General features: G+C 46.6%; 1 protein-coding gene across 4 annotated transcripts; it reads left to right on the forward strand.

Annotated features, from left to right (window-relative positions):
- The first annotated feature begins 257 nt into the window (after positions 1 to 257).
- On the forward strand, positions 258 to 15,338 carry GPR55 (G protein-coupled receptor 55). Of its 4 annotated transcripts, none has more exons than XM_010836979.1 (3): positions 258 to 319; positions 2,295 to 2,495; positions 14,045 to 15,338. In XM_010836979.1, exon 3 carries the CDS (start codon positions 14,053 to 14,055, stop codon positions 15,097 to 15,099), a length of 1,047 nt encoding a protein of 348 aa, XP_010835281.1. In that variant the 5' UTR covers positions 258 to 319; positions 2,295 to 2,495; positions 14,045 to 14,052; the 3' UTR covers positions 15,100 to 15,338. The 4 variants fall into 4 exon arrangements, with proteins under 4 accessions (XP_010835281.1, XP_010835278.1, XP_010835280.1 ...); XM_010836976.1 differs by having other exon boundaries at positions 264 to 542; XM_010836978.1 differs by having other exon boundaries at positions 264 to 396.
- The last annotated feature ends 11,058 nt before the right edge of the window (positions 15,339 to 26,396 follow it).

Raw genomic sequence — 26,396 nt, forward strand, 5'->3', positions numbered from 1 at the left:
GACCCTCTGAGAGGGCACAAGAGCCCAGAGCCTCTTCCTGACCACATCCCCCAACCCCTGCCCAGGCCACATTCTAGCCATACTTAGGAAGGAACTCCCACCCCCACCCCAGGGAGCCCCTCTCCAGATCCTAGAGGAGAAGCCCTTCTGCCAGATGAGACTGATGCAAAACGGTTTGATATATGTGATCCCACCCCCTCATTTCACAGACAAGGAAGTTCAGCCCCAGAAGGGGAAGTGCCTCTCCCCAGAGTAAGGTGGTGACCATGCTGGGAAATAACATCTCACACCTCGCTCAGCTGCACTGGACTCCCAGGAGGTAACAGCCCCCAGGCGGCTCAGAAAACCCGATGCACCCGGAGTCCACCCACTGACGTTGGTCTCGGGGACCGCGAGGTGACTTTCCTTCGGGGTCTGGGCTCCATCGGCAACTGCCCCGACTCGCCTGGCCGTCTTAGACGTCAGGGACAGCAGCAGCCCCCCCGGGCAGCCTTCGTGACAGCAGCAGCAGCAGGGGAGGACTGGTCTGTCCCTGATTGCAGGTGACATTTTCTATGAATCCTCAACTTCCTCCTGATTTGACTCAGAGTGGCAGCATGGGCTGGGTGGGGAAACCTCGCTGTAGGCAGCCCAGGAGCCGTCCCCAAGGGAGCTCGACTTGCGTGTCCCCACCTCCCTCCCTCGGGTCGGCTGCCTGCTGCCCCGGAATTGGGGCCGGGAAAGCACCAAGAGGCCAAGATGACAAGCTCTAGGAATCACCCTGCAGCCACTGAGCAAAGTGCTCACGGCAGGCTAGAGCTGCACTCGGGAGCCCAGGCCAGCCCCTTGCCAGCTGGGTAATTTCCCTGGTCTCAGTGTACCTCTCAGGGGAATGGGAGCAATAAGAATTTCTTCCTCACAGAGCTCTTGAGAGCAGTAAGCGATGGAAGTGCTTGTCCCACAGCTGCCCACCCGTAAGCTTTCAGCAAGCTTTGGCCACTGTTATATCTTATAACTAGATTATTCTCCAACCATCATCAAGTGTCTCTTGGAGAAGCTAGAAGGGAAGTTACAGCATTTCTTACGAGTGGAAGCGGAGAACAGGAGGTGAAGGAATGTCTGTAGGACTGGCCTGGAATAGGCTGTGTGCTCCTGGGGCAGTGAGACAGGGGTGGAGGTGTGCTCAGGGCAGCCCTGGACTCCACAGAAGGCTTGGTGCTCTCGAATCTGGCCAGTCATCCCAGCTGCACAGGGCACCCCTATCACCCTGGAGCTGCTGCAGACCAGGCCATTCACTCGGCCCCTCTTTCATTGAATAAGTCCTTGTTGAGGGTCTGTTTTGCGTTTGCTTCATGAGGTGGTATAAAGTGCAAAGGATATATGGTCATTGTCCTGGGGTTGTTGGAGGAAAGCAGGGACTTGCCCCAGTGGCAGGTGGCCCTACCCGGCCATAGCAGGGAAATCACATCAGATGATGCTGGTGGTTTGTGAAAGTGGATTGAAGGAAGGGATGGGGTTTTTAGGATGGGAGGTGAGTCTGAGGGGATCAGACTGTTGGGTGGTGCCAGCTGCTGAAAGGAGTGAGAAAGGGGTTTACCAGATGGATAAACCCCTGGATTTACCAGGTCTTCTTGCTGGTGATAGGTTTTCCAGGTGGCTCAGTGGTAAAGAATCTGCCTGCCAATGAAGGAGATGCAAGTTAGACCCCTGGGTCAGGAAGATCCCCTGGAGAAGTAAACCCACTTCAGTATTCTTGCCTGGGAAATCCCATGGACAGAGGAGCCTGGTGGGCTACAATCCGTGGGGTCCCAAAAGAGTCGGACACAATTTAGAGACGAAACAACAACTTGCTGGTGATGCTAGTGGGGGTGGGGTAAAGGAAAGATGGAGAGGTCCAGGATGTGAGTCCATTGGAGGCCCCTCACTACCTGTTTGAGCTTGGGGGAGTGCTTTGGTTTCTGTGATCCTCCTTGTCTTCGTCTGTAAAATGGGCATAATTATAATAGCATCCCAGGAATGAGCGTATTGAGTTCCCTCCGTAGAGCACTTAGCACAGAGCTGGCCACATCTCAAATCCCTGAGCTCGTCTCTGCACTCCCCCACCCACCTCTACTCCACCCTCACCAAGCTTAGTGTGCAGCTATAGCAAAATTCTGGACTCCCGGAAGTTCTGTGTGCTCCATCCCCTGTGTCCTGTTCTTTCTTAATCATGATCCCCAGAAGCCCAGCTCAGGTGTTAACCGATGAGTTTACTCACATTGAAGTGTTAGTAGCAGATAACTGCATTCAAATAAATGCTTATTTTCTGCCTTCAGGGCTCACCACTGCCTCCCCAGAGAAAACTGGAATTTCAGGCGAGGATGCTCCTCCTGCCATGACACCCCTTCAGCTGTCCTGATGCCGCTCTGCCACCAGCTGGCCCTCCCACCTCTGAGTTGGCTCACACCTCTGCTCTCTGTGTGGATGAAGGATCACGGCAGCACAAGAGAAGCTTCTTAGCCTGCAAACCACCTAAGGTTGCATTTTTCCCATTGCTGGTGTTTTCTGGAAAAGCCAGGACTTTCCAGAAGTGTGTGGCTTGGTCTGAGCCACACAGCTGGGTTTAGATGCTCTTGCTGTGGAGACATGGGATCAGGGCTGCCCCAAGAGGGGTGCTGGGTCCTTGAAGGTGTGGGTAGCTCTGGGTCCTGACAGCTGCAAGAATCACAGCCCAGCGTGGGGTCGAGTTGGCAGTCAGAGAGCCACCATGGGCCCCTGTCCCCAGGGCTGGGCGGTGCTGTGTGGATGAGAGAAGCCAGACAGGCCAGAAAGAGGCCCCACAGCCAGAGAGAAGCAGAAGCAGAGCAGGGGCCTCAGGGCTCCCAGGCCCATCCTCTTTCATGTACAAGATGTTTCCTCTCTTCACCAAACATTAGAAAAACACATATTGCCAGAATATTCTATCTCAGCCTTTTTTTTTTTTTAAGCCTTTCACATATGTGGATTTTTTTTTAATATAACATTCCAAATAAACAGATATTCTGCCTCTGCCTGCATATCTCTGGGGACAGAGAGCTCATTGCACGGCCAGTTGGTCTGCTCTCTGACTTCCAGTGGAAGATAGGTCTGCTTCCTACAACATCTGAAACTTCCTGTTATGGCCCCATGGAGTCATACAGTGGAGCCTATCTTGAGCCTTGGAGATGCTGATATAACATCTCCAGAATGATGGAGGCATCTCCAGATGACATCTCTAGAATAGCTATAGAAATATCTATACTTCTATGGCTTATGAGCAACGCTAGTCCTTCCTTTATGTCCTCCTGTGTTGGGGCATCCTAGGCTCTCCACATGACGCCCCTGCAGACTGACAGCCTCTGGGGCCTGGGTGCAGTGCAAGGGCCACTTGTCACATGTCCCCCATGTTCCTCTTCTAGAGTGTCTGTGTGTAACTGGGTTCACCTCATTTCTCACTGTCTTTCCTGTCTGCAAGAATACTTAGAAATGATTTTCCTTTCAGCTGTGACTTCACTGGTGTTTCATCTGTAAATATTTGTTCCTTTCCAATATTTCGGCACTGTACTTCTGACTTTATCTCTGACACATTACTTAAGAGACTCCTTAACAAGAATGCATGAAAATGCCTATTGTATATTATGATTAATACCGTCAGTGCTGCAGCAAATACTTGTGTTTTCTTACTGTCTGCAGAAAAACGATCTGAAAATTGAAAGGTGAAATTGCCATTGCCTTGGAGTCCTTGGCTGGGCCCGGGAATGGGATGAATTTGGTGAAAGATACTTGCCGTCTCCATAACAGAGTGTATTCCCCTGATTTATGACTTGGTCCTCACTAATTTGTTAGTTCTACATTATTAATTGAGCTGCTCAGAGCTCCAAACAGCTCTGTCTGCTTGATCAATGATATTCTAAGAGGGGAGCATTAGGGTCTCTATCTGCAATTGTATTTCTTTCTCTACTGTTTTGCATTTCTGCTTGTTCCCATCATGTACAGAAGTACATGGAACATAAATTTTGTATTTTAATTGTTTATTATAGCATTTACCTTGTAGGGTCTCCGTATTAAAAAAAAATGACACTGTCACATTTCCTTCCTTTCTAGTGGTCTGTGTATCTGATAATCCATAGATGATCTCATCATTTTACTCAGCTTATGCCTTTTTTTGGGGTGTTTCTTATCAACACAAGATGATTGGGTTTTAATTTTTTTGATCAGATTCCCCCCTTGACAGGGAGTATTGCAGTTAATATAATTATTAGTCAGTATGGCATCACCGACTCGATGGACACGAGTTTGAGTGAACTCCGGGAGTTGGTGATGGACAGAGAGGCTTGGCGTGCTGCAATTCATGGGGTTGCAAAGAGTCGGACACGACTGAGTGACTGAACTGAACTGACTGAACTGATTATGATTTGATTGTAATTGTTACATTTGTCTAAACCTCCATGGGGTTGCCCCTCTGCTCTCTATATTGAGGTATTGCAGTTTTTTTCACTTTGTTTCTATAGTGAATTTTCTCTTCCTTTTGTCCCTTTAAAATAGACAAGATAATTTAGCCTAAATAACCACTTTAGAAAATAGTCAAGTTTAACAACTACATTTATTTCTATTAATAGCTCTCTCAACTTTGGGAGAATTGTGCTTAAAGATCTTCCCTCCTCTTCACCCACTCTCTGGCCCTTGAATGATCATCTGGCAGTTTGAGTTTCTTTCACATGGTTCCTTCCTTCTTAAAGTGAAGTCGCTTAGTCGTGTTCTATCTGCAAACCTGTGGACTGTGTCCAGGTATTTTCCAGGCAAGAGTACTGGAGTGGGCTGCCATTTCCTTCTCTAGGACATCTTCCCGACCCAGGGATCGAACCCGGGTCTCCTGCATTGCAGGCAGACGCCTTACCATCTGAGCCACCAGGGAAGTCCTTCCCTTTATGTTACACACAATTTTGATGATGTGATGACTGACATGCAGGCAGAGGAAACCTTGCTTTTATCATGGATTGGTTTCTTGTGGCTATTCTCTGGTCTCTTAGGTGGCACCGGCTTTTTGCCTGTCCAATTCCTTGTCATATCATGTTTTGTTCTCAAGTTCCTCTGATGCTACATGTTGACATCTTTGACCTGGCAAGATGTATGCCTCATCAGCTGAGTATCTTTCAGTTCAATGCATTCCTTTAAATTCTGTGTAAACCTCCCTTCCACCCCCGCCGTGCCTCCAACACAGACTCAGATGTTGCCTCTTTGAAAGGAAAGTCAAAAGCTGTTGCTATTTTTCTTCTTTTGCCCCAGCATTTAATACATTAAACCATTTAAAAATTGTTTTCATTTCATTATTAATTAGAAAAATACACACACACACACGTAGAAGAAAAAGAGAGATAAAGATAAAAGATTTAGTAATCACTCACCATTTAACCGTTTGAATGCAACCAGTGTTTGGCATATGGAAATTTTTTTTCTAGGTTTTTTCCTTGTGTGGGGGTTTTTTTAATCATATTTGAAATCATTCTGAATGTATAGTTCTGTAGTTTGTGGGTTCTTTATTTAGCGTAGTCAGCATAAACATAATATAGTCAGGCAAAAATTTTCCATTGAGTAGATTTACCGTAGTGAAATTGAGCTCTTGTTGACATTTAAGTGAATGCATGTATTTTTTGCTATGAGAAAAAGATGCTAAAGTGAACATATTTCCGTACACATTTTTTCCTTTTTTTTTTTTGCATAATTTACTTAAGGTAAATTTTTAGAATCACTGAATGAAACCTTAAAAAAGATTTCTAGGGCTTGTAATATAAGTTATCCATTTCCCAAAGTTGGGTACATATCTGTATGCTCACTAGCATATTGATGATTATTTTATGGAATCCTTGTCAGCATCTCTAGATAATATAAGCAAAAAATTTATTTCTTCGTAAATCTTATGGGAACCACTTGTGTCTTTTTCTGTTAATCTATTGTGTGTCTTGATATTACTCATTTTTTAACACTCTTCATAGCAAAGGAACATCATTTATCTAACTTATTTGTTGTATTTGCTTTCCTTCAGTATATTCTTAGATGTTAAGCTTTTTTAAACAAAAAGAAAATTTCTAATTTTTGTACAGTCAAACCTGTTCTACCTGTTTTCTGATTCTTTTGCTTTTCAATTATTTTAAGTTGCAAAGAGCTTTTCCTTCCTTCCACTGGCTTTTATGAATTGGCCACTAAGTTTTCATGTAGTTTTACTATGGTTTGATCTCCTGAAGTTTTTTTCGCTTATGAATTTGGAATTTCTTTTTCTACTAGGTGTGAGATGAGGATTCGAAAGTTAGTTTTTAGCCCCCAAATTCTTCACTGATAGTCTTAACATCATTTATTGACTAAGCTTTCTATTTGAGTTATTTTTTATTTATTGTTCTTATACTTTTCCCTTTTTATTGATTGATTTTTTAAATTTTTATTGGCGTTTATTTGCTTTACAATGTTGTGTTAGTCTCTGCTGTACAGTGAAATGAAGCAGCTGTATACATGTATATATGTATGTGTGTGTGTGTGTGTGTGTGTGTGTGTGTGTGTGTGTATACATGTATATATCCCCTCCCTCTTGGACCTTCCTCCCACCCCACCTCCCATCCCTTTAGGTCATCACAGAGAACCAAGCTGAGCTCCTTCTGCTATACAGCAGGTTCCCACTAGCTATCTATTTTATACATGGTAGAAGGCAATGGCACCCCACTCCAGCACTCTTGCCTGGAAAATCCCATGGATGGAGGAGCCTGGTAGGCTGCAGTCCATGGGGTCGCAAAGAGTCAGACATGACTGAGTGACTTCACTTTCACTTTTCACCTTCATGCACTGGAGAAGGAAATGGCAACCCACTCCAGTGTTCTTGCCTGGAGAATCCCAGGGACAGGTGGGGCCTGGTGGGCTGCCGTCTATGGGATCGCACAGAGTCGGACACGACTGAAGCGACTTAGCAGCGGTAGCAGCAGCAGTGTATATATGTCAATCCCAATCTCTCAATTCGTCCCACCTTCCCCCTTCCTCCTCTGTGTTCACATGTCCATTCTTTACATCTGTGTCTCTACTCCTGCCCTGGAAATAGATTCATTTGTACCATTTTTTCTAGATTCCACATATATGCGTTAATATATGACATTTGTTTTTCTCCTTCTGACTTCACTTTGTATGACAGACTCTAGGCCCATCAACATGATGGAGAGGATGTGGAGAAAAGGGAAACTTCATGCGCTGTTGGTAGGAATGTGAATTGATACAGCCACTGTGGAGAACAATATGGGGGTGCCTTAAAAAACTAAAAATAGAGTTACCATATGACTCAGCAACCCCACTACTGGTCATATACCCTAAGACTTAGTCTTTCAGTTGTATCCTATTCTTTGAGACCCCACGGACTGTAACCTAGCAGGCTCTTCTGCCTCTTCTTCCCAGGCAAGAATATGGGTTGCCATTTCCTTCTTCAGAAGACCTTCCTGACCCAGGGGTCGACCCTGCAGGCAGATTCTTTACTGCTGAGCCACCAAGGAAACCCATAGTCTGAGAAAACCATGATTCAAAAGGACACTTGTATTAATTCAGGGGAATACCTCATTTCTTCTTATTGTTTCTGTTAATTGTCTAGCATGTTGTTTGGAACTTCTGGGTGTCGGCAAGTGTCCAGTTTCAATAAGAATGCCTCTTTTTGTTTGTTTTTTTTTTTTAAACTATTAAATGCAAAGTTGGCCGTTAATGTGAACAGGTTACTCTTTATCAGGTGTAAGAAGTATCCTTCTCTTCCTTCATTTAAATGACTTGTGGAAAAACTATCATACAATGCGATGGCTTTTCATTTTTGTCCTAATGATGTAACGCACAATATTAGCAAATTTCCTAACATTGAAAAAAGGTCTTACATTTCTGTGGTGAATATGACTTGGTAAAATGATGAGTTATAATTTTAGTATATTGAGTTCTATTTGGTAATATTTTAACTCAGATATTTGCATCTATTTTCATACATGCATTTGAGCAGTTTTCCTCTTTTGTGCTACATTTGTCAAGTTTTGGTGTTTGGGTAAATTAGTTTTATAACAAATTCTTGATTATCATTATCTTGTGTATCTGAAACTATTTATAGAGTATGGGAATTATCTGGTCCTTGAAAGTTAAAATATGCTAGAGCCCCCCACCTCTAGATATATTAAAATCTATTTATTCTTTGATAACATTCTCAGTTTTACTCATGGCTTTTGATCTAATCAATACCACTTGTGTTAATTCTTGTATTAATTGTGGTAAGTTATGTTTTGCCCTTAAATTGTCAACTACTTCATGGTTTTTAAGTGGATTAGTAATAAGGTAATTTCTTTTTATTTTTTTCTCTCTCCTCTATTAGTCTTAGAACACCTTCTCGTTTCTAGTTTTGCTTGAATCTTGTTTATCGATCACAATTATTAGAGGTGTTTGTATTGTTTAGTTTACTCTTCACCTCCCTCTCTCTGCCAAAGAATTAAATTTACAGATTCTGGTTATTTTCCTCTTTGCTAATTCTTTTATTTTCACTTTTATCTTTATAAAAATATCCTCAATTTCTCTATTACTTTAGTGTTCTTTTTTTCCCTAAATGCCCATGTTGACTGTTTCAATCATTTATTTAGTTTTCTTAAAAAAAAAAAAAATTCAAGCTGTCTGGGCTATGTATTTATCTCTGAGAATAGTTCCAGCTGCATCTTGTGAAATTTTTTTTAAACAATCAATCCAGAAAGCTCTTGTCATTGTTGACTATGCCCCATGCATTTTGTTTTGTAATCCTGGCTTTACTTCGTTTTTAAAAAGCCAATTTTGTTTATTTCCTAGGCTTCTGTGTATTGTGGTCAGAGTATATACCCCACAAAATTTCTGCTTTTCTTTTAATGGAAAGCTTTGTTCTTGCTAGACAGGTAATTTATCTTAACAACTTTTTCTCGGATACTTGAGAAAAAACCAGACTATTTATTTAAAATAAAATCTAAGATATTAATTAAATTATATTCATTACATTATTTATATAATTCTGTATCCTAATTTACACTTTACCAATTTGATCTGTTCAAATCTATTCCACATTAAAATCTGAAACTGCCATATTTTTGCCAATGGCTCTTGAATTTTAACAGTATTACTTTATGTACTTTTATACAACATCATCTAGTGCATAAATTACTATATTTGTCACAATTTTTCTTTTATTAATATAAAATAAGCTCTTAATCCTGATGTGTAGTTTTATTCTTAATTCTACAGTGCTAGGTATGAATACTTACACTCGGACTTTCCTTTTGCTCATATTTGTCCGATATCTCATCCTGGGACTTTTACTTTGAGTATTTCTGTCATTAAGTAAGTGTGTCCTTTACAAGCAATAAAGAATTGCATTTTATTTTGTAATTGAACTGAAAACATTGGTTAATTTAAAAAATTTTAAATCTCCAAAGTTTATTTGGAGAATGTAATTTATTTTATTGATGTAATTTCTATGCTTGGTTACTTTTTCCCATTCTATTACTCCTTGACTGTTTTGTCTGATTTGTTTCTCTTTATCAACTTTAGTGATTTTGAGGATAAGCATCCTGTTTTTAATAGTCAGTTGTTAGGTCAAGGTTTAAAAAATCTTACGCTTTCTGTAACTATCAAAGTTAAAAAAGAAGACAGAACAATGACCTTTAATTTCCCTTTTATGTAATGTTTTCTTTTCCTGTGTCCCAGTACTCTCTGTCATGCTTGCCCTCTGCAACCCAAGAATATCTTCCTTCTTCATTACTTTATCTGAGGTATTACAGCTTGTCTTTTTTTAAAGACATGGAAGATCTCTTAGGGCTTCCCGGGTGACACTATTGGTAAAGAACCCACCTGCCAATGCAGAAGACACAAGAGATGCTGGTTCAATCCCTGGGTCAGGAAGATCCCCTGGAGGAGGGCATGGCAACCCACTCCAGTACTCTTGCCTGGAGAATCCCATGGACAGAGGAGCCTGGTGGGCTACGTCCACAGGGTGGCTCTGAGTTGGACACGACTGAAACAACTTAGCATGCACGCAAGATCTCTTTTACTTTTTTTTTCTTCTAAATCTGTAACTATATTCATCATAGCTTTGGTCTCTTTCCAGTTTCCTGCTTCTGATTCTCTGAACTTGCCCATCTTGATGTTTGCATCTTTTATTGTTGGCATCTCTTGGAGAGCTGAACTTCTGCCTCTTGGAGGCAGTTTCCCCCCATCCCCTCTGAAAGCCATACATACCTAGTTGGCTTTTTATGATCTTCACACCTGAACAGCCACCCAATTGGGCATGAAGTTCTTATGCTCAAATTTAACCCCTTGAAACTTTTCTGGTGTTATTTTTTTCAGAGAGGTTTCCAGGAAACTTGGTTTATTTATTCACAAAGTTTGTAAGCTTTTATATTAATGACATTTAAAGATGTTAAGTACTGGAGGAGGGCATGGCGACCCACTCCAGTATTCTTGCCTGGAGAATCCCCATGGACAGAGGAGCCTGGTGGGGTACAGTCCATGGGGTCTCAAAGAGTCAGACACAACTGAGCGACTAAGCACAAAGATGTAAGTGGGACATCTGAGAGTGGCTTTCTTTCCAAAAACTGCATAAAACATGGTTCCTCTAATCCAAGTTCTCATCTTCTCTGTGGTGTAATTCAGCCTGCCTCTCAGGCATCAGCTGCTTGCGGTTAACAAAGTTCCTCTCGGGCCCTTCAGGTCTGTTCACAGACTCAATTTGCTTGATCCATTACCTTTCCCCATTCATGTTATTTCCTTCCTAGTATGAAGCTGGGACCAGGGCCCTGGTGACTGACAGTCCAACTGGGGTCATGCCCACCTTGGGCTGGTTCTAGCCAATGACGGGGCTCTGAGGAGGCACTGGTCCTGGGAGATTCCTGCTGGACATGGAACTTGAACAGGTGACTTGTGCTTCCAGTATCTTCGACGACCTGAAGAGGTCTTCATCATTCTTAGAGCTGCACTATGGTCTGAAGTTCTTCCTACCCAACTCTTCCTTCTCTCTCTCCTTATACAGGTGTCAGACTGCTTTGCGGTCTGAGGGCTCTTCCTGTCCACTCCTATTTTTGTTGTTGTTTAGTCACTAAGTCCTGTTCGACTCTTTTGTGACGCTATGGACTGTAGCCTGTCAGGCTCCTCTGTCCATGGGATTCTCTGGGCAAGAATACTGGAGTGGGTTACCATTTTCTCCTCCAGGGGATCTCCCTGATCCAGGGATCAAACCCACAGTCTCCTGTATTGACAGATGTGTTCTTTACCAGTGAGCCACCAGGGAAGCCCGTACACTCTTGTCTCTTGCCCTTTATCCTTCACCGGCCTTTCCCTTAATATATCTGTCAAATGCCTAAAACTGTCTCAGCATTTGCTTCTTGGCCTCCCCCCTGCACCATCTTACAGTTGATTCAATCAGTTGATTCAGTTGATTTGAGCGGATCCCAGAGCTGGCCAGAACAGGTGCCATCCACAGCCCCAGACAACAGGTCTAGAGTGGGAGGTTGCTAGCCACCACTTCAAGTGGATTGCTTTTTATTTGCAGCCCATCTTTGGGGGAAAAAAAAATGACTTTTACATCTTGCTGCAGCCTGGAGGTTTTTTTAATCTTATTCCAATGAAGTTTCTGATCTTTTTAGAAAAAAGATTGTTCCCTTTCAGAGGGAATTCAGGGGATTAATTTTTCAGATTCTTTGCTCACTCTACCATTAGCTGGAAGTATTTTTTTTCAACCTGGTTTCTTATTGCCAATCCATGGTGTGCTTTTCTAGCTTCAAAAATTAACATTTGAAAAGCTCACATTTGAAGTCGTTCAGCAATTCAAATGTGACCTTTAGGATTTCCCTGCTGGAGGACACTGATAGCTGACTTTTATCTTTTCCACAGGAATACTTGTACACGAATAATTGGTACAGTCAATTCAGACAAGCACTGGCATCTTAGAACCTTTTTTTTTTTTTTTTACCATTTCTGTTAGTTTTTCATCAATTTGTTCAATTCACCCATGTTTTGGGTTTGAATTTGGGTTTATCTTTAAACATCACTAATTTTTTTTTCCTTGGCCACTTTAGTTCTAATCTTTGAATCAGAAGCAATGAGCTGGGTTCACCCATGGAGTCTGTGTGAGCATGACCCAGCCCCAAACGGATGCCCCAGGTTCCGTTTTTTTGCAGTCTTGTCGAATCTCTTTAAGCACAAGCTTGTATTTGCTCTTATCTTTGTGGTTCTTGGTTTTCTGTTGTTTCTGATGTTGAAGGTGACTTCTCTTAGCCAAATGAGTCTTCCTTTTTGGTGCTGCAACACTTTCAGTTAGATCCAAATTGGGTTCTTTTCTGTTCTTTTTGTCATTTTTGAAACTTATCTTGTTGGTTCCAAACTATTCTAGCTATTTTTTTGAGATAAGCTTGTTGCATAGTTGGGGATATTCAGCTGGGAGAGGGCAACCCGCCAGCTTACAGTTAATTTATTCCAGGCTTCTAGGGTTGGGGCAGTTAAGTTCCACCTGGGACCTACACTGCGCAACTCCAGGAGGTGCCATTCACACAGACCACAGGAGTCTGAAGCTTCTGATATGAGTCGGTACATTTTCTTAGATCTTCCATGACATAAACCTATAAGAAAAGTTAGCACATAGGAAAGTGTTGAATTTCTGGAAAGGCACCAAATAATGTATATTATATATTTACTATATAGTGCTCAATGGATGAGAGATTAAATATATATATATATATATATACATATACACATACACACATATATTTCTGTTTTTGCCAGCAGTTAGAGAGGATTTGGGAATGGCATTCTATACAGGGTCTTAAAAATACTCAACTGCTGCCTTCCCAAGGGCTTGTGATCTCTATCTGTCTGCTGGTATCCAGCGACCATCTGCAGCCACACCTGCAACCTCGGACCTCTTGTTCCTGAAGCCAGCTCTAATTTTCTCTCTGTTCAAAGGCCTTTCTTTGCCTTAGGGAGACCTCAAGCCTTCACTTCACTTCCCGGTGACTCAGTGGTGAAGAATCTGCCTGCAATGCAGGAGATTGAGGTTCGACCCCTGGGTGGGGAAGATCCCCTGGAGGAGGGCATGGCAACCCACTCCAGTATTCTTGTCTGGAAAATCCCATGGACAGAAGAGCCCAGTGGGCTACAGTCCATGGAGTCACAAAGAATTGGACATGATTTAGCGACTGAGCACACACACATGCACAAGCCCTCACTTCACTCTCTTTGGGCATGTTTTTTCTTCCATGTTTTTCCAGTCTCTGTATGGTTTTCTTCTTGGAGAGCAAGAGGCTCTAGCAGCTTCAGGCTTTATCCTCCCAATTTCAAATCCCAAAGAAAAAGCCCCAACACCCTTCCTAGAAACCCAAGCAAGAGGTTCATTACTTTTCATCTGCTCTGGGTCAAATATTCACCCCTGGACCTATAAATGAACCAATGACAGTGTCCTGGGGAATGTGATGCACTGATTGCCACCAACTGGACAGTTAGGGGTGGGGTCAGCTCTGTCCAACCTTAGGGGTGAGGGTGAGGTGGAGCAGAGGGGCAACATACAAAGAGGAACTGGATTCTGAAAACAGCATTTGAAGCTGTACAATCTGCAGCTAAAGTCAGCAGTGCCCTAGTTTTCTTGTTTCCAGTCCTGTGAAATTCTCTTTGATGAAACCAGTTTGGGTCAGGACTTATGGTCTTGCTGATACTTTCAACAGAAAGACTTCGATCAGAGAAAAGGGAACAGAGAAAGGGTCATGCATATTCTGTTTTTGTAAAAGATAAAGACACATACACACACGTATGTACGTATATATCTATCTATCTATATATATATATACACACACACACACACACACATATATATATATATCACAGTGATTACATCTGGGCAACAGAATTAGAAGGTGATTTTCCTTCCTGTGTTTTCTAATTGTTGTTTGGAGAGCATAGATTGCTGTGTGATAAAGGGGATGTGTTCATGAGTCTCGACAAAGTTGTTTGACTCCATTAGTTCTATAGAGTAAGAGGAGCTTCATCTCATCTATTGTTGACATTGTAGGAAGGAATATGAGCCAGCAGAACCACAGCGAAAACTGCTCCTTCAACGATGTGAAACAGCTGATGGAAACTGTGCAGTTGGCTGTCCACATCCCTACCTTCATTCTCGGTCTGCTCCTCAATGTACTCGCCATCCGAGGCTTTAGCTCCTTCCTGAAGAAGAGGTGGCCTTGCTACACTGCCACCTCCATCTACATGATCAACCTGGCAGTCTTTGACCTCCTGCTGGTGCTCTCCCTCCCATTCAAGATGTTCCTGTCCCGAAGGCAGGGCTCCTTCCTTCCCTTCTGTACTCTGGTGGAGTGCCTCTACTTCATCAGCATGTATGGGAGCATCTTCACTATCTGCTTCATCAGCCTGGACAGATTCTTGGCCATCCGGTACCCAATCCTGGTCAGTCACATCCGGTCTCCCAGGAAGATCTTCGGGATCTGCTGTATCATCTGGGTGCTGGTGTGGGTCGGGAGCACTCCTGTCTATAGCTTCCATGGCAAAGTGGAAAATTACACGTGCTTCAATAACATGACTGATGGCACCTGGAGTGCCAAGGTCTTCTTCCCTTTTGAGGTCTTTGGCTTCCTTCTGCCCATGAGCATCATTGGTTTCTGCTCCTCCAGGAGTATTCACATTCTGGTTGCTCGTCGGGACCACACCCGGGACTGGGTCCAGCAGAAGGCCTGCATCTGGACTATTGCAGTCAGCTTGGCTGTCTTTGTGGTCTCCTTTCTCCCCGTCCACCTGAGTTTCTTCTTGCAGTTCCTGGTGAGGAATGGCTTCATTGTGGAGTGCAGAGCCAAGCAGAATATTATCTTGTTCCTGCAGTTGTCCATGTGTTTCTCCAATTTCAATTGCTGCCTGGATGTTTTCTGCTACTACTTTGTCATCAAAGAATTCCGCATGGACATCATGGCCCACCGGCCTTCCAGGAGCCAGCTAGTCCACCAGGACACCCTGACCACCATGGCTAAGGGAAAAAAGTCATGCCTGGAGGAAGGAAACCTCAACCTAAATTCCATAGTGAATATCCCTTCCCAGGGCCCTGATGTGGTGGGCTGACAAGTGGTGCATTTACTGGTGTGCCCTCCCTCTGATGGTCACTTGAATGCCATCTTTGCTCGCTGTGGCCCCAAAACCTTTCCCCTGAACCCAGACAACTTGACATAAGCCACTCAGTGTCAGTATCTGGGGAACTCTGAAGAACCCAGGTGAATTCTCAATTTCTCAGTCTCCAAAGCAGGAGGCCTTTGACTATGTGGATCACAACAAACTGGTAAATTCTAAAAGAGATGGGAATACCAGACCACCTTACTTTCCTCCTGAGAAACCTGTATGCAGGTCAGGAGGCAGCCATTAGAACTGGACATGAAACAACTGGTTCCAAATTGGGAAAGGAGTACATCAAGGCTGTATATTGTCACCCTGCTTGTTTAACTTATATGCAGAGTACATCCTGCAAAATTCTGGACTGGATGAAGCTCAAACTGAAATCAAGATTGCTAGAAGAAATATCTACAACCTCAGATATACAGATGATACCACCCTAATGGCAGAAAGCAAAAAGGAACTAAAGAGCCTCTTGATGAGGGTGAAAGAGAAGAGTGAAAAACCTGGCCTAAAACTCAACACTTGAAAAACAAAGGTCATGGCATCTGATCCCACCACTTCATGGCAAATAGGTGGGGGAAAAGTGGAAACAGTGACAGATTTTATCTTCTTGGGCTCCAAAATCACTGTAGATGGTGACTATAGTCACAAAATTAAAAGATGCTTGCTTGCTCCTTGGAAGGAAAGCTATGACAAACCTAGACAGCATATTCAAAAGCAGAGACATCACTTTGCCGACAAAGGTCAGTAGAGTTGAAGCTGTGGTTTTTCCAGTAGTCATGCATGGATGTGAGAGTTGGACCATGAAGTAGGCTGAGTGCTGAAGAATTAACGCTTTTGAATTGTGCTACTGGAGTAGCTCTTGAGAGTCCCTTGGACTGCAAGGAGATCAAACCATTCAATTCTAAAGGAAATCAACCCTGAATATTCACTGGAAGGACTGATGCTGAAGCTCCAATACTTTGGCCACCTGATGCGAAAAGCCGCCTCATTGGAAAAGACCCTAATGCTGGGAAAAATTGAGGGCAGGAGGAGAAGAGGACGACAGAGGATGAGATGGTTGGATGGTATCACTGACTCAATGGACAGGAGTTTGAGCAAACTCTGAGGGTTACTGAAGGACAGGGAAGCCTAGGGTGCTGCAGTCTACGGGGTCACAAACTGTCAGACACGACTCAGCAACTGAACAACAACAAACACACGAGGCAGAAGAACTGAGAGAAAGAGACCATCTGAATAAGGCTGTTTTCCAACTCTCCTCTGTCCTTCTGTTAGGCTAGAAGATTCTGGGAAGGAAGAGAGTTAGGAGAGAGAATCAGGAGGGTTGGGCATGGAGGAAAGATGGAGTGGGAGGGACTGATGAAGCTCCTTTTTAGTTTGGGATCCCGGGGTGGAGTGGTTGGACTTTCTGGTCTCTTCTGGAGCTCTGTTGACCAATGACCACATAGAGATGCCAGCAGAGGGGGTGACTGGGGAGAGCAAGTATGCACAGAGAACCCCAAGTTTTCTTTGGGCCTTGGAAAGGCCTGAGAGGTCACCCAAACCTTCCTGTCCCCAGGAGAAAGCTGCAGAGGGACTGAGGGGGACTGGTGTGGACCAGGCTGTGTGAAGCTGTGGACACTATGTGGAAGCAGTGGGGACAGAGTGAAAAGCTGTTGGTGGCACCTGAGAGCCATGAGGGGACAGGATATACCTGGGAAAGGTAGGCGACAGAACAAGAGCTGGAAGTGGACAGCCCATTCCTCATTGCTATCTGAGCATCTGCTGCGTGGAGTTTGAGCACTGGCCCAGCGGGGAGGAGAGGCAGTAGTGGCAAGCCTGGGAGAAGAAAATTCCCGGACGTGACCAGCCTGCTCTGTTGAACAGGCTGGGACGTTGTTGGTTTAGTTTTAGTTTTAGATTTAGTTGGATTTCGTTCCCTTGAGAATGATGAGAAGGAATCTGGCTTGATTTGGTACAGCCAGAGAAGAGCAAGGTGTTTGACTTGCCCATCAGAGTCCTGGCTAGGCAGCTGGCTATGGTGGCACTGTTCACAGAGCTGTCCCTGTTCTGTGGCTGGGGGGGGGGAGATGAGAGAGCCAGGGACAGGGATGGAGGACCCATCACAATGAAACAGGGCTCCTGGCAGTTCCTGGCTGGAAACTGTAAATGATTGACTCAGGGTTTGGACTGGGCTTCTCTGATGCTCTAGACAAGGTGCTGTGGTGACAGCTGAAAGCCTGCAGATGACTCAGCTGCTCTGGGGAGTGAAATGATTATCAGGATAAATTATAGGGTGGTTTGCAAGATGGAGTGAGTGGGATGAAAAGTGACGAATGAGATGATGTGCACAGAGGGGAAGAAGTCTTTAGGAGGAAAAGAAGCCACCTTCTACCTGCAGCGTAAGAGGGGAGCGGATGGGGGGAGTGCAGTGGGGGAGAAGAGGGCGATTTAGATAAAACCCTGAGTGGGGAGAAGGGGAGGTTGGGTAATTGCCCAAGTCTTGAAGTGCTGGGGTTCTGCGAGAGGTGGGGTGGGGGGTGGGAGTGGCAGGAAGGATGGAGGGCAGGGTGGCTTCCTGCCTGAGAACCCTCAATTTGACCGAGAGCAGTTGACAATCAGGAGCCTCGCCTTCTCTTGCCTCCCCTGTGGTCAGTGGTCAGGTCCCATTCTGTGGGGCTGGAGGGAAGGGTGAGGAAGAAAGGGTAGAAATGGAGCAGTGATCATGCCCAGGACCAGAGACTCTGGCCCTCAGACGGGGCTGCACTGGGTGCCAGATAGAGTCAGGGCTCTGTGGACCCCAAGATGAGTACTGCCCAGCTGCCCCAAGCCCTGAACACTGCTCCTCCTGCCTAGGGCTACATGGTCCCATGGCTATCCTGGACGGAGGCACACCTGTGCCACTCTCAGAAAGCCAGACATGCATCAGCAGGACACTCGGCTGGATGCTGTCAGAGCCCGGGGTGGGTGGAGTTATGAGTCGCCCCTCCCCCAGTTTCTCTCCTTGAGCCAGAAGCTGGGAGCCTGCCTGGTGGAGCTGAGTGGACAGTTCATGCCACCATTGCATTCAGGGCCAGACAGGCTTCTAAAGAGGAAAGGGATGAGGGGACCCTGACAACCCATCATCCCCAGTGATGGAGATGTCTGTAAGCATACAGTCTTGTGGGCAGCATGACTCTGCCTGAGCCAGGAGACAGAGGGTGGGAGGGGAGTCTAGACTCAAACTGTGTAATTAACTGTTAGGTGTAGGTCCTTGGGGGGATGTGATGGTATGGGGGGATGTGATGGTATGGAATGGATGTCACAACTGTGGACCTGTGGGTGAGCTGTGACTGATCCCAGTACTCTCGGGGGGAGGAGATGGATCTGCTCTCTCTCCCCAGGGGCACCCATCTTGGCCTGTGGGGTGGGGCTGGGCACAGGTCCAGTGCTGCAGGCCAGGCTTCTCTGTAGGAGGGTCCACCCTCGGGGCTCAGCCTGGCCCATAATCAGCAGTCAGGCCCAGCTGACACAGGAGGGGCAGAGGGGCAGGATTAGGGTCAGGGTGCTGATGAATCCACCTGCAGCAAGTAGCAGTCTGTGAGTTGGGGACAGCTGTGGAAAAGCCGAAATTGTCACCACTAAAATCAGTTCAGGCTTAGGGACGTCGTCTGGGCATATATGTGACCTTATTTGTACTCCTAATCTGAAAAGCTCTGAGATACACTTGCTATACGGACATGTATGAAACTAAGACAATTAATTGGAAACGGCAATTTGATTGATCTGATTTTCCAAATAAATAGATTCCTGTGATGCTGAGTAATAAATAGATTCCTGTGATGCTGAGTAACCTTGTGTTAGGCTACACTTATTGGCTCCAGAAAAGAGCTGGCAGCTGATGGCCCTCGTCAGGGGACCCAGTAATCTTGGTCAAAGGAATTATGAAAGGGCCAGGTCAAAGAAGCCACCTAGACACTGAGTCTGGGACCACAGAGAACTGCACTCTGGCCTCACGAGCATAGCTGGGACCTGTCCCAAGTGGCCAGGAGCCAGACCCTGCAGGGTCACAATGCAGCTCCTCACAGTCACTTGGATATATCTGGTTCTCTCTGGTGGCAGCTGGGCCCCCTGGACTCCACAGGCTGTGGTGCTGAGTCCACCTCACCCTGCTACTGCCGTCTTGTCCCACCACCACCATGATGCTGGAGCCACCTCCAAAGGCTCTGGTTCCTCTGCACACATTGTGCAGCCCAGCACAGGAGACCTGCTGACCATGAACAGGCTGAAGACACAGGGCCAGTTCTCCAGGAGCCTTCCACCAATGACCCCTCCCTGCTCTGACTGCCCACTGAGTGAGTCCATTTCGCCCAGGTTAGATCTGATTTTTCCTTCATGGCTCATCCCATGTGAGTACTTCTGACCTATCCAGCACTCCTTGAGAATGTGAACAGCCAGGTGCTGGCTGTTCTCCTGAGCCTCCCAGAATCCTGAACTCAGTCCAGCTGTGGCCTGGGTGCCAAGGGACGACTGGGGACACCCTTGCTCCATGATGGCTGTTGTGGACTGAATTATGTTACCCATCCTCCCCACCAAATCAGGTTTATTATTTTCTTGGTCTCCAAAATCACTGTGATGGTGACCACAGCTTCAAAATTAAAGATGCTTATTCCTTGGAAGGAAAGCTATGACAAACCTAGACAGCATATTCAAAAGCAGAGACATCACTTTGCCTACAACGGTCCGTAGCGTCTAAGCTATGCTTTTTCTGTAGTCATTTGCAAATGTGAAAGTTGGACCATGAAGAAGGCTGAGTTCAAGAATTAATACTTTTGAATTGTGCTGGAGAAGACTCTTGAGAGTCCTTTGGAGTGCAAGGAGATCAAACCAGTCAATCCTAAAGGAAATTGACCCTGAATATTCATTGGAAGGACTGATGCTGAAGCTCCAATACTTTGGCCCTGATGCAAAGAACCAACTCATTAGAAAAGACCCTGATGCTAGGAAGGATTGAAGGCAAAAGGAGAATGTGGCAGCAGAGAATGAGATGGTTAGATAGCATCACTGACTCAATGGACATGAACTTGAGCAAATTCTGGGAGAGAGTGAAGGACAGGGAAGTCTGGAGTGCTGCAGTCCATGGGGTTGCCAAGAATCTCAAAGAGTCTGATACAACTTAGTGACTCAACAACAGCAACCCCAATCTGTATGTTGAAGCCCTAACCCCCAATATGATGGTATTTGGGGATGGGACCTTTGGGAGATACTTAGGTATAGATAAGGTCCTGAGGGTGGAGCCCTTGTGTTGGGATTAGTGCCCTTATGGGAAGAGACACCAGAATGCTTGCTTCCTCCCCCTCCTTTCACTGAGAAAAGGCTCTTTGAGGACACAGTGAGAAGATGGCCTTCTGCAGCACGAGAGAGCCTTCAGCAGACATCAACTCTACTGCCACCTTGATCTTGGACTTCCAGCTGCCAGAACTGTTGTTAAAGCCACCAGGTCTGTGGTATTCTGCTCTGGCAGCACAAGAAGGCTAAGACAACAGCCATCTTCGGCTGACCCAGAAGCCACCCCACATCTGGACCATGATGTCCCTTCAGGGGGTAAGGATGGATGGATGCTCCCTTGAAATATCGGCCTGCAGGGAGCTTTTACATGGAGAATGCTAGTCCACAAACTGCACTCGCCACTGTATTCCTGTTGAGTCTTTCTCTCTCCGGAGACCCTGTGAAGCCGAGAGTCATTGTATGAATGCTGTGTAGCTGCCACAGGATACAAATGACATTTGCAGTGAGATGACAGCCTTGTTACCACAAATAAACAGAGTGCACGGAGGCTTGAAATTGTTCAGACCTGGTGGGTGACTGTAGAGACTAACAGAGGTTAAAAAGCATTCTGTTGAAAGATAAGTTAAGAGAACAGTTGAGAGGTACAATTGTGTGGGTGTGAGGAGAGTCTGGTGTGCAAAACAGTTAAGAGGTAGCAACAGAGGCGTCCCCACATAGGAACCGTGTGGGGATGGTGGTCATAGCCACATCAGACCCCCCTCCATCAACCCAAGAGCGTAGGCTGTGCTATGGGCTGTCACCTGCCAGGGCCACTGTTAGACCCCACTTCTGAGGGGGACAGAGAACTCAAAGGTCTGCATAAAAGTGCCACAGAAGGTCTGGGGAAGGAGGATTGGGAATAACCCCTGAAATCTCCATCACAGCCACCTCTTGCTTTTTTTCACCTAGAGGCAGCTTCTCCAGTGTTCGCAGAATGCAGAGCCATGAATGGACATTTGATGGAGAGCGTATGGCAGGCAGGTCAAGGTGGGCACAGGAGCTTGGGGCGGAAGGACCAACAGACGTCTTTCTGCCCTAACACTGGCCTGAGCATCCCATCCCCCCACCCCCACCATAGGCCTGCGAGATGTGTCCTCCAAACAAAGGCACTGCAGGAGGGCCTACAGGGCGCTTGATCGGGAGCTAAATGTGCCCCTCAGGGCTTTGAGGTCTTCGAAGCCTTGTCACTTCAAAGGCTGACGTCACTTCCCCTGGGGAGAGGGGCCCTGAGTTCACCCTGAAGCCTCAGACACACTTTGTTCTGTGGCCCTTGAAAGCAACCCTGCAGGGAGGCTGTTGAGATCTGGGAATCTGAGGGGCACCTATAGTCATGCACGAGGAACCTCAGGGTGCGTCTGTGTAACGAACGTCTCTGTGAAGTGTGTTCCCGGCCAGAGAGCCCTCTCTGCCGGTGGCACATTGTGGATGGTGGTGCACAGACATGTGTGTGTGTGGCCTCTCATTCAAGGTGTGAGGGCCAGTAGAAGCCATAGAGAAGTTAGGGAAGAGGTGCAGTTATCAGCTTTGACCTGGCTAAATGCAGAGGATCCAAGAAGCTGATTGTCATGGCTGGTGGTGCCTGAATGACCCTGACTTGGGAAACATAACAGGCGTCCAATGACCCAGGGACCATCGTGTGAGGTCCAGGATCCAGCCACAGCTCTAAGGGTGGATGGTAGGGTTTCATCCTTCCCTGAAGGACAGGAGGCCTCATGGCCAAAGGTCTGAGATGGTCAAGGAAGCTTCCAAAAGACCTGGCACCAGACAGGTGGGCAGACCACCCCCAAGATGTGCTGGATGTTATTGGCCCTGGGTTCTGGGAGGGGCCACCTCCAACAGCAGATACAAGCCTCTTGGCTGTGCTTTCCTTCCCATTTTTCTGAGTCCTCAGCACAGACTTCAAGTGGTAGCTGGGTTCACCTCTCACTGATTGGAATCACGCACATGCAGCAGAGTGGAGCAGGTGTAAATGCAAAACCAGGAGGCATATGGGGACCTTGTCAGCACATCTGGGGGCAGGAGACCCAGAAGTACTCGGGGAGGGAAAACTGGCAGGAAAATGCACTCCTGCAAACTAATAAAAGATGGGAGCAAGGTGAACATTCTTGGAGTATGAAGAAAATTTGACTTCAAAGGCTGGGACATTGAAGTCACATGGATGAAATGGGGATGAAAATTGATGTCATGGAGCTGGAAACTTGATATTTCTCTTTTTTTAAAAGATTTTTTTGGATGTGAACCTAAATTTTTAAAGTGTTCATTGAATTTGTGACAATATTGCTTCTGTTCTATGTTTTGGCTTTTTGGCCACGAGGCATGTGGGATCTCAGCTCCTGGGCCAGGAATCGAACCATATCCTCTGCACTGGGAGGTGAAGTCTTAACCACTGGACCCCCAGGGAAGATTTCCTCCCTGGGACCTCATGCTGCAAACCCATTTCTAGAAAGAGACTGGTGCCTAATCTGTAGGGCTGCCATAACAAAACACTGCCAACGGAGGGGCTTAAACAACAGAAATTTATTTCTCACAGTTCTTGCAGTCTAAGTTCAAGGTCCCGCAGCGTGTGGTTTCTGGTGAGAGCCTTCAGGTGCCTTTTCAGTGTGTCCTCAAAAGGCGGCTCAGCTGGTAAAGAATCTGCCTGCAATGCAGGAGACCCTGGTTCGATCCCTGGTTCGATCCCTGGGTTGGGAAGATCCCTTGGAGAAGGGAACAGCTACTCTCTCCAGTATTCTGGCCTGGAGAATTCCATGGACTGTGTAGTCCATGGGGTTGCAAAGAGTCAGACACGACTGAGCAACTTTCACTTTCACAAGGCAGGAAGAGAGGGCAAGAGAGACAAGCACCTGAGCTCTGGTATCACTTCTTATAAAGACACCAATCCTGTCAGATCAGGGTCTCAACTTTACGACCTCATTTTACTTAATCGCCTCCTAAAAGCCCTATTTCCAAATGCAATCACATTGGGGGTTAAGGCTTCAACATATAAGTTTTCTTTGTGGGGGAGGGACAGTTCAGGCCTTGCATACAGATTTACTCTGTGACCTGGAACAAAAGAATCACTGTGCTTCTTTTGTTTCTTCAATGCATATATAACCTGCTCTGAGCTCAGCAAGCCTTACTGTAGCTCCAGCTACAGTATTATAGTATACTCTGTATTACTGTACTGTACATTACAGTATACAGTATATTCCAGCTCCATCATCTGGGGCTCGCTCCCTCTCCCAGGACATGCCCAAGCCCTAGGAATGGGGTCCTTTGATGGCTGCCCTATTTACAGGGGCCTCTGAGTCTCAGGTCCTACTGGTCACAGCCACGGTGTCCATGTAACAGGCTCTTCAAACACTTGGGCAAGAAGCTCCTCCCTGCAGCCCCTGAGAACTCAGTGTTAAGTGGTCTTTCTCCTTCAAGCCCGAGGCTCTCTTTGGCCATCCTGACACTCCATGGGGTGGCAGAATCTTGTCCTGGCTCTTCCAAGGAACCAGCCCAGGCCTGCACTCTTCCAGGTTTGGGGGCTGGTGCTCTAATCTTGAGCCCAGCCATACTCCTCTGTACCCCCCAGCCCCTAATCCTGCAGGGCTTTTTTTTAGACCTGACCTTCGGATGCAAAATCTGACTTCCTTTTCAGATAGAGGTAACAGAAGAGACTTCTCACCAGTGTGCCCTGGTCCTGTGGTCCTGATGGGCAAGTGCCCTTTGCTTCTGCAATGGAACCACCTTCAGCTCCAACTCAAGTCCACTGACCTCATATTTCCTGAACAGCCACTGTGTGTCCACTCCTGTGTGAGACAAAAAGGACAGAACTGGAGGCTCAGAGCCCCTCTGAGAGATGTTGAATACATGGGGATCGGAGAACAGGGCGAGTCCTGAACCCATACCACCTGTAGATCTTGTATGTGGCGTGTGGTTTCTAAACTTAAAAAAAAATCACAGTGGCCATTTAAATGACAGGCCATGGTGGTCTGATATGTAAAATGATAAAAGAAGAGCAACATCGGGGGTGGGTCCCCCAAGTGTCTCTACAGAAGCACCCCAACGCAAGCTGGCTTAGCTGTGGGCTCACAGAAGGTGTCCTAAAGCCTGTGGTCTGAGTGGCCAAGACCGTGGGGCTCTGGTGGTACCCACAGATCCCCCCACTGCCACCTACACCTCCTCCCAGCCCCACTCTCTCCTCTGAAAGACCTGGCTTCCTCCCCAGACTGAAGCCTAAGGGTGTCTTGCAGGTTGGGTTTCCTGAAAAGCTAGCTGCCTCTGAGATGGAGCTTAGCATGTGGGTGGTTTTTCAAGGAGCCTCCTAAGCAGTGGGGGTGGGTGGGAAAGTCGAGCTGGGATGCAGGCCTGACGATGCCTCAGCCAGTGCCCACAAGACCCCTTCAGCCCTGAGGTCTGTCCCGAGTTGTCCCAAGTTGGAATGGGACCCACGCCTGCAGACCGCAACTGACCCAGTCTCAGATGTCAGCTTTGGAATTCATGACCTAGCGTAGGCGGCTCCCTGCACCGAGGGCCTGAGAGCTGCTGGGCGGTAGGTCACTGCAGGGAGGCCTGGGCCACTCCTCCACCCAGAAGTGAGCAGGCCTAGTGCCCAAGCCACTCGACTGGATGTCCAGCTGGGTCTGGGAGGCATGATTGAAGGATCATGTGTGGCTGGCCCCAGGAAGCAAGTGGCCGGGTGTGGGAGAGGTGGGAAATCACAGAGGGCAGAGTGAATCACCTTATTTCAGAAAGGAAAGCAAAATGGGCAGCTGGGCAGAGAGAGCCCTCCGGAGCAGAGGTGGCGAGAGACCTCAGTGCCCAGGTGCGGGGTCTTCAGAGAGACCAGACCAAGGGGCCCTGCCTTGAAGTGTCTTTGGGACTCTGTGAGGGCGCGGAGTATGTTCAGGGCAGCTCCCCGATCCTGAGTGGGCCGATGGGGCTGGGGCTGAGTGGTGGGCTTTCTCAGCACGCAGCTAATGCCTCTTGTTTCCTGATAGCTGGGCGGCACAGAGGATGAGCTGAAAAAGCCCTAGTATCCGTCATGTGAAAGAATGATGTCCAATCCCAAGGACCAAGTTCAAACATGTCACCTATTCAGGGCTCCCTCCTCCCTTGATTGGGACACTCGGGGGCTGTTAGGGACTGAATATTTGTGCTCCCCTCTCAATCATACGTTGAAATCTGCCACCACCCCTGCTCCCCCGCTCCCCAGTGTGATAGTATTAGGATGTGGGGCCTTCAGGAGGTGGTTAGGGTCATGAGAGTGAACGGGATTAATACCCTTATCAAAGAGACCCCAGAGAGCTCCCTCACTCCTTCGGCTGTGGGAGGACACAGTGAGAAGTTAGTTAGCAGTCCAGGACTGGGAACAGGACTTTCACCGGATCCCAGCCGTGCTGGCGACCTGATCCCAGACTTCCAGCCTCAAGAACTGAGAAATACCTTGGTTGTTTAAGCTGCCTGATCCATGGCATTATGTTATAGCAGCCTGAAATAAGATAGGACCCAGTTTAGTGATTAGGGAGACAGAAAACGCTGGGATTCCCAGATGGCACTGCTGCTAAGTTGTGTCAGTCGTGTCCGACTCTGTGCTACCCCATAGACCCTGGGATTCTCTAGGCAAGAACACTGGAGTGGGTTGCCATTGCCTTATCCCCCAGGTGGTGCTAGTGGTAAAGAATTCACCTGCCAATGCAGGAGATATAAGAGACCTGGGTTCAATGCCTAGATTGGGAAGATCCCCTGGAGGAGGATATGGCAACCCACTACAGTATTCTTGCCTGGAAAATCCCATGGACAGAGGAGCCTGGTGGGCTACAGTTCATGCGGTCACTAAGAGTCAGATATCACTGAGCACATACAACTACTTGAGAAAATTGTTGTTTACAAAAATTCCCTTCAGAAAACAAACCATTTGGGAAAGTCCTTGTAGGTGAAAATTGTGGAACTGTTCCAAGAGACAAGGGGGCTGTGGCCTGTTGCCTCAGAAAGGG

Source organism: Bison bison, unplaced genomic scaffold, assembly GCF_000754665.1.
Source record: "Bison bison bison isolate TAMUID 2011002044 unplaced genomic scaffold, Bison_UMD1.0 scf7180017864068, whole genome shotgun sequence".
Taxonomy (NCBI): Eukaryota; Metazoa; Chordata; class Mammalia; order Artiodactyla; family Bovidae; genus Bison; species Bison bison.

Coding starts and splice junctions, on each gene's coding strand:
- GPR55 (XM_010836979.1), top strand. CDS start 14,053: ATGAGCCAGCAGAACCACAGCGAAAACTGCTCCTTCAACGATGTGAAA.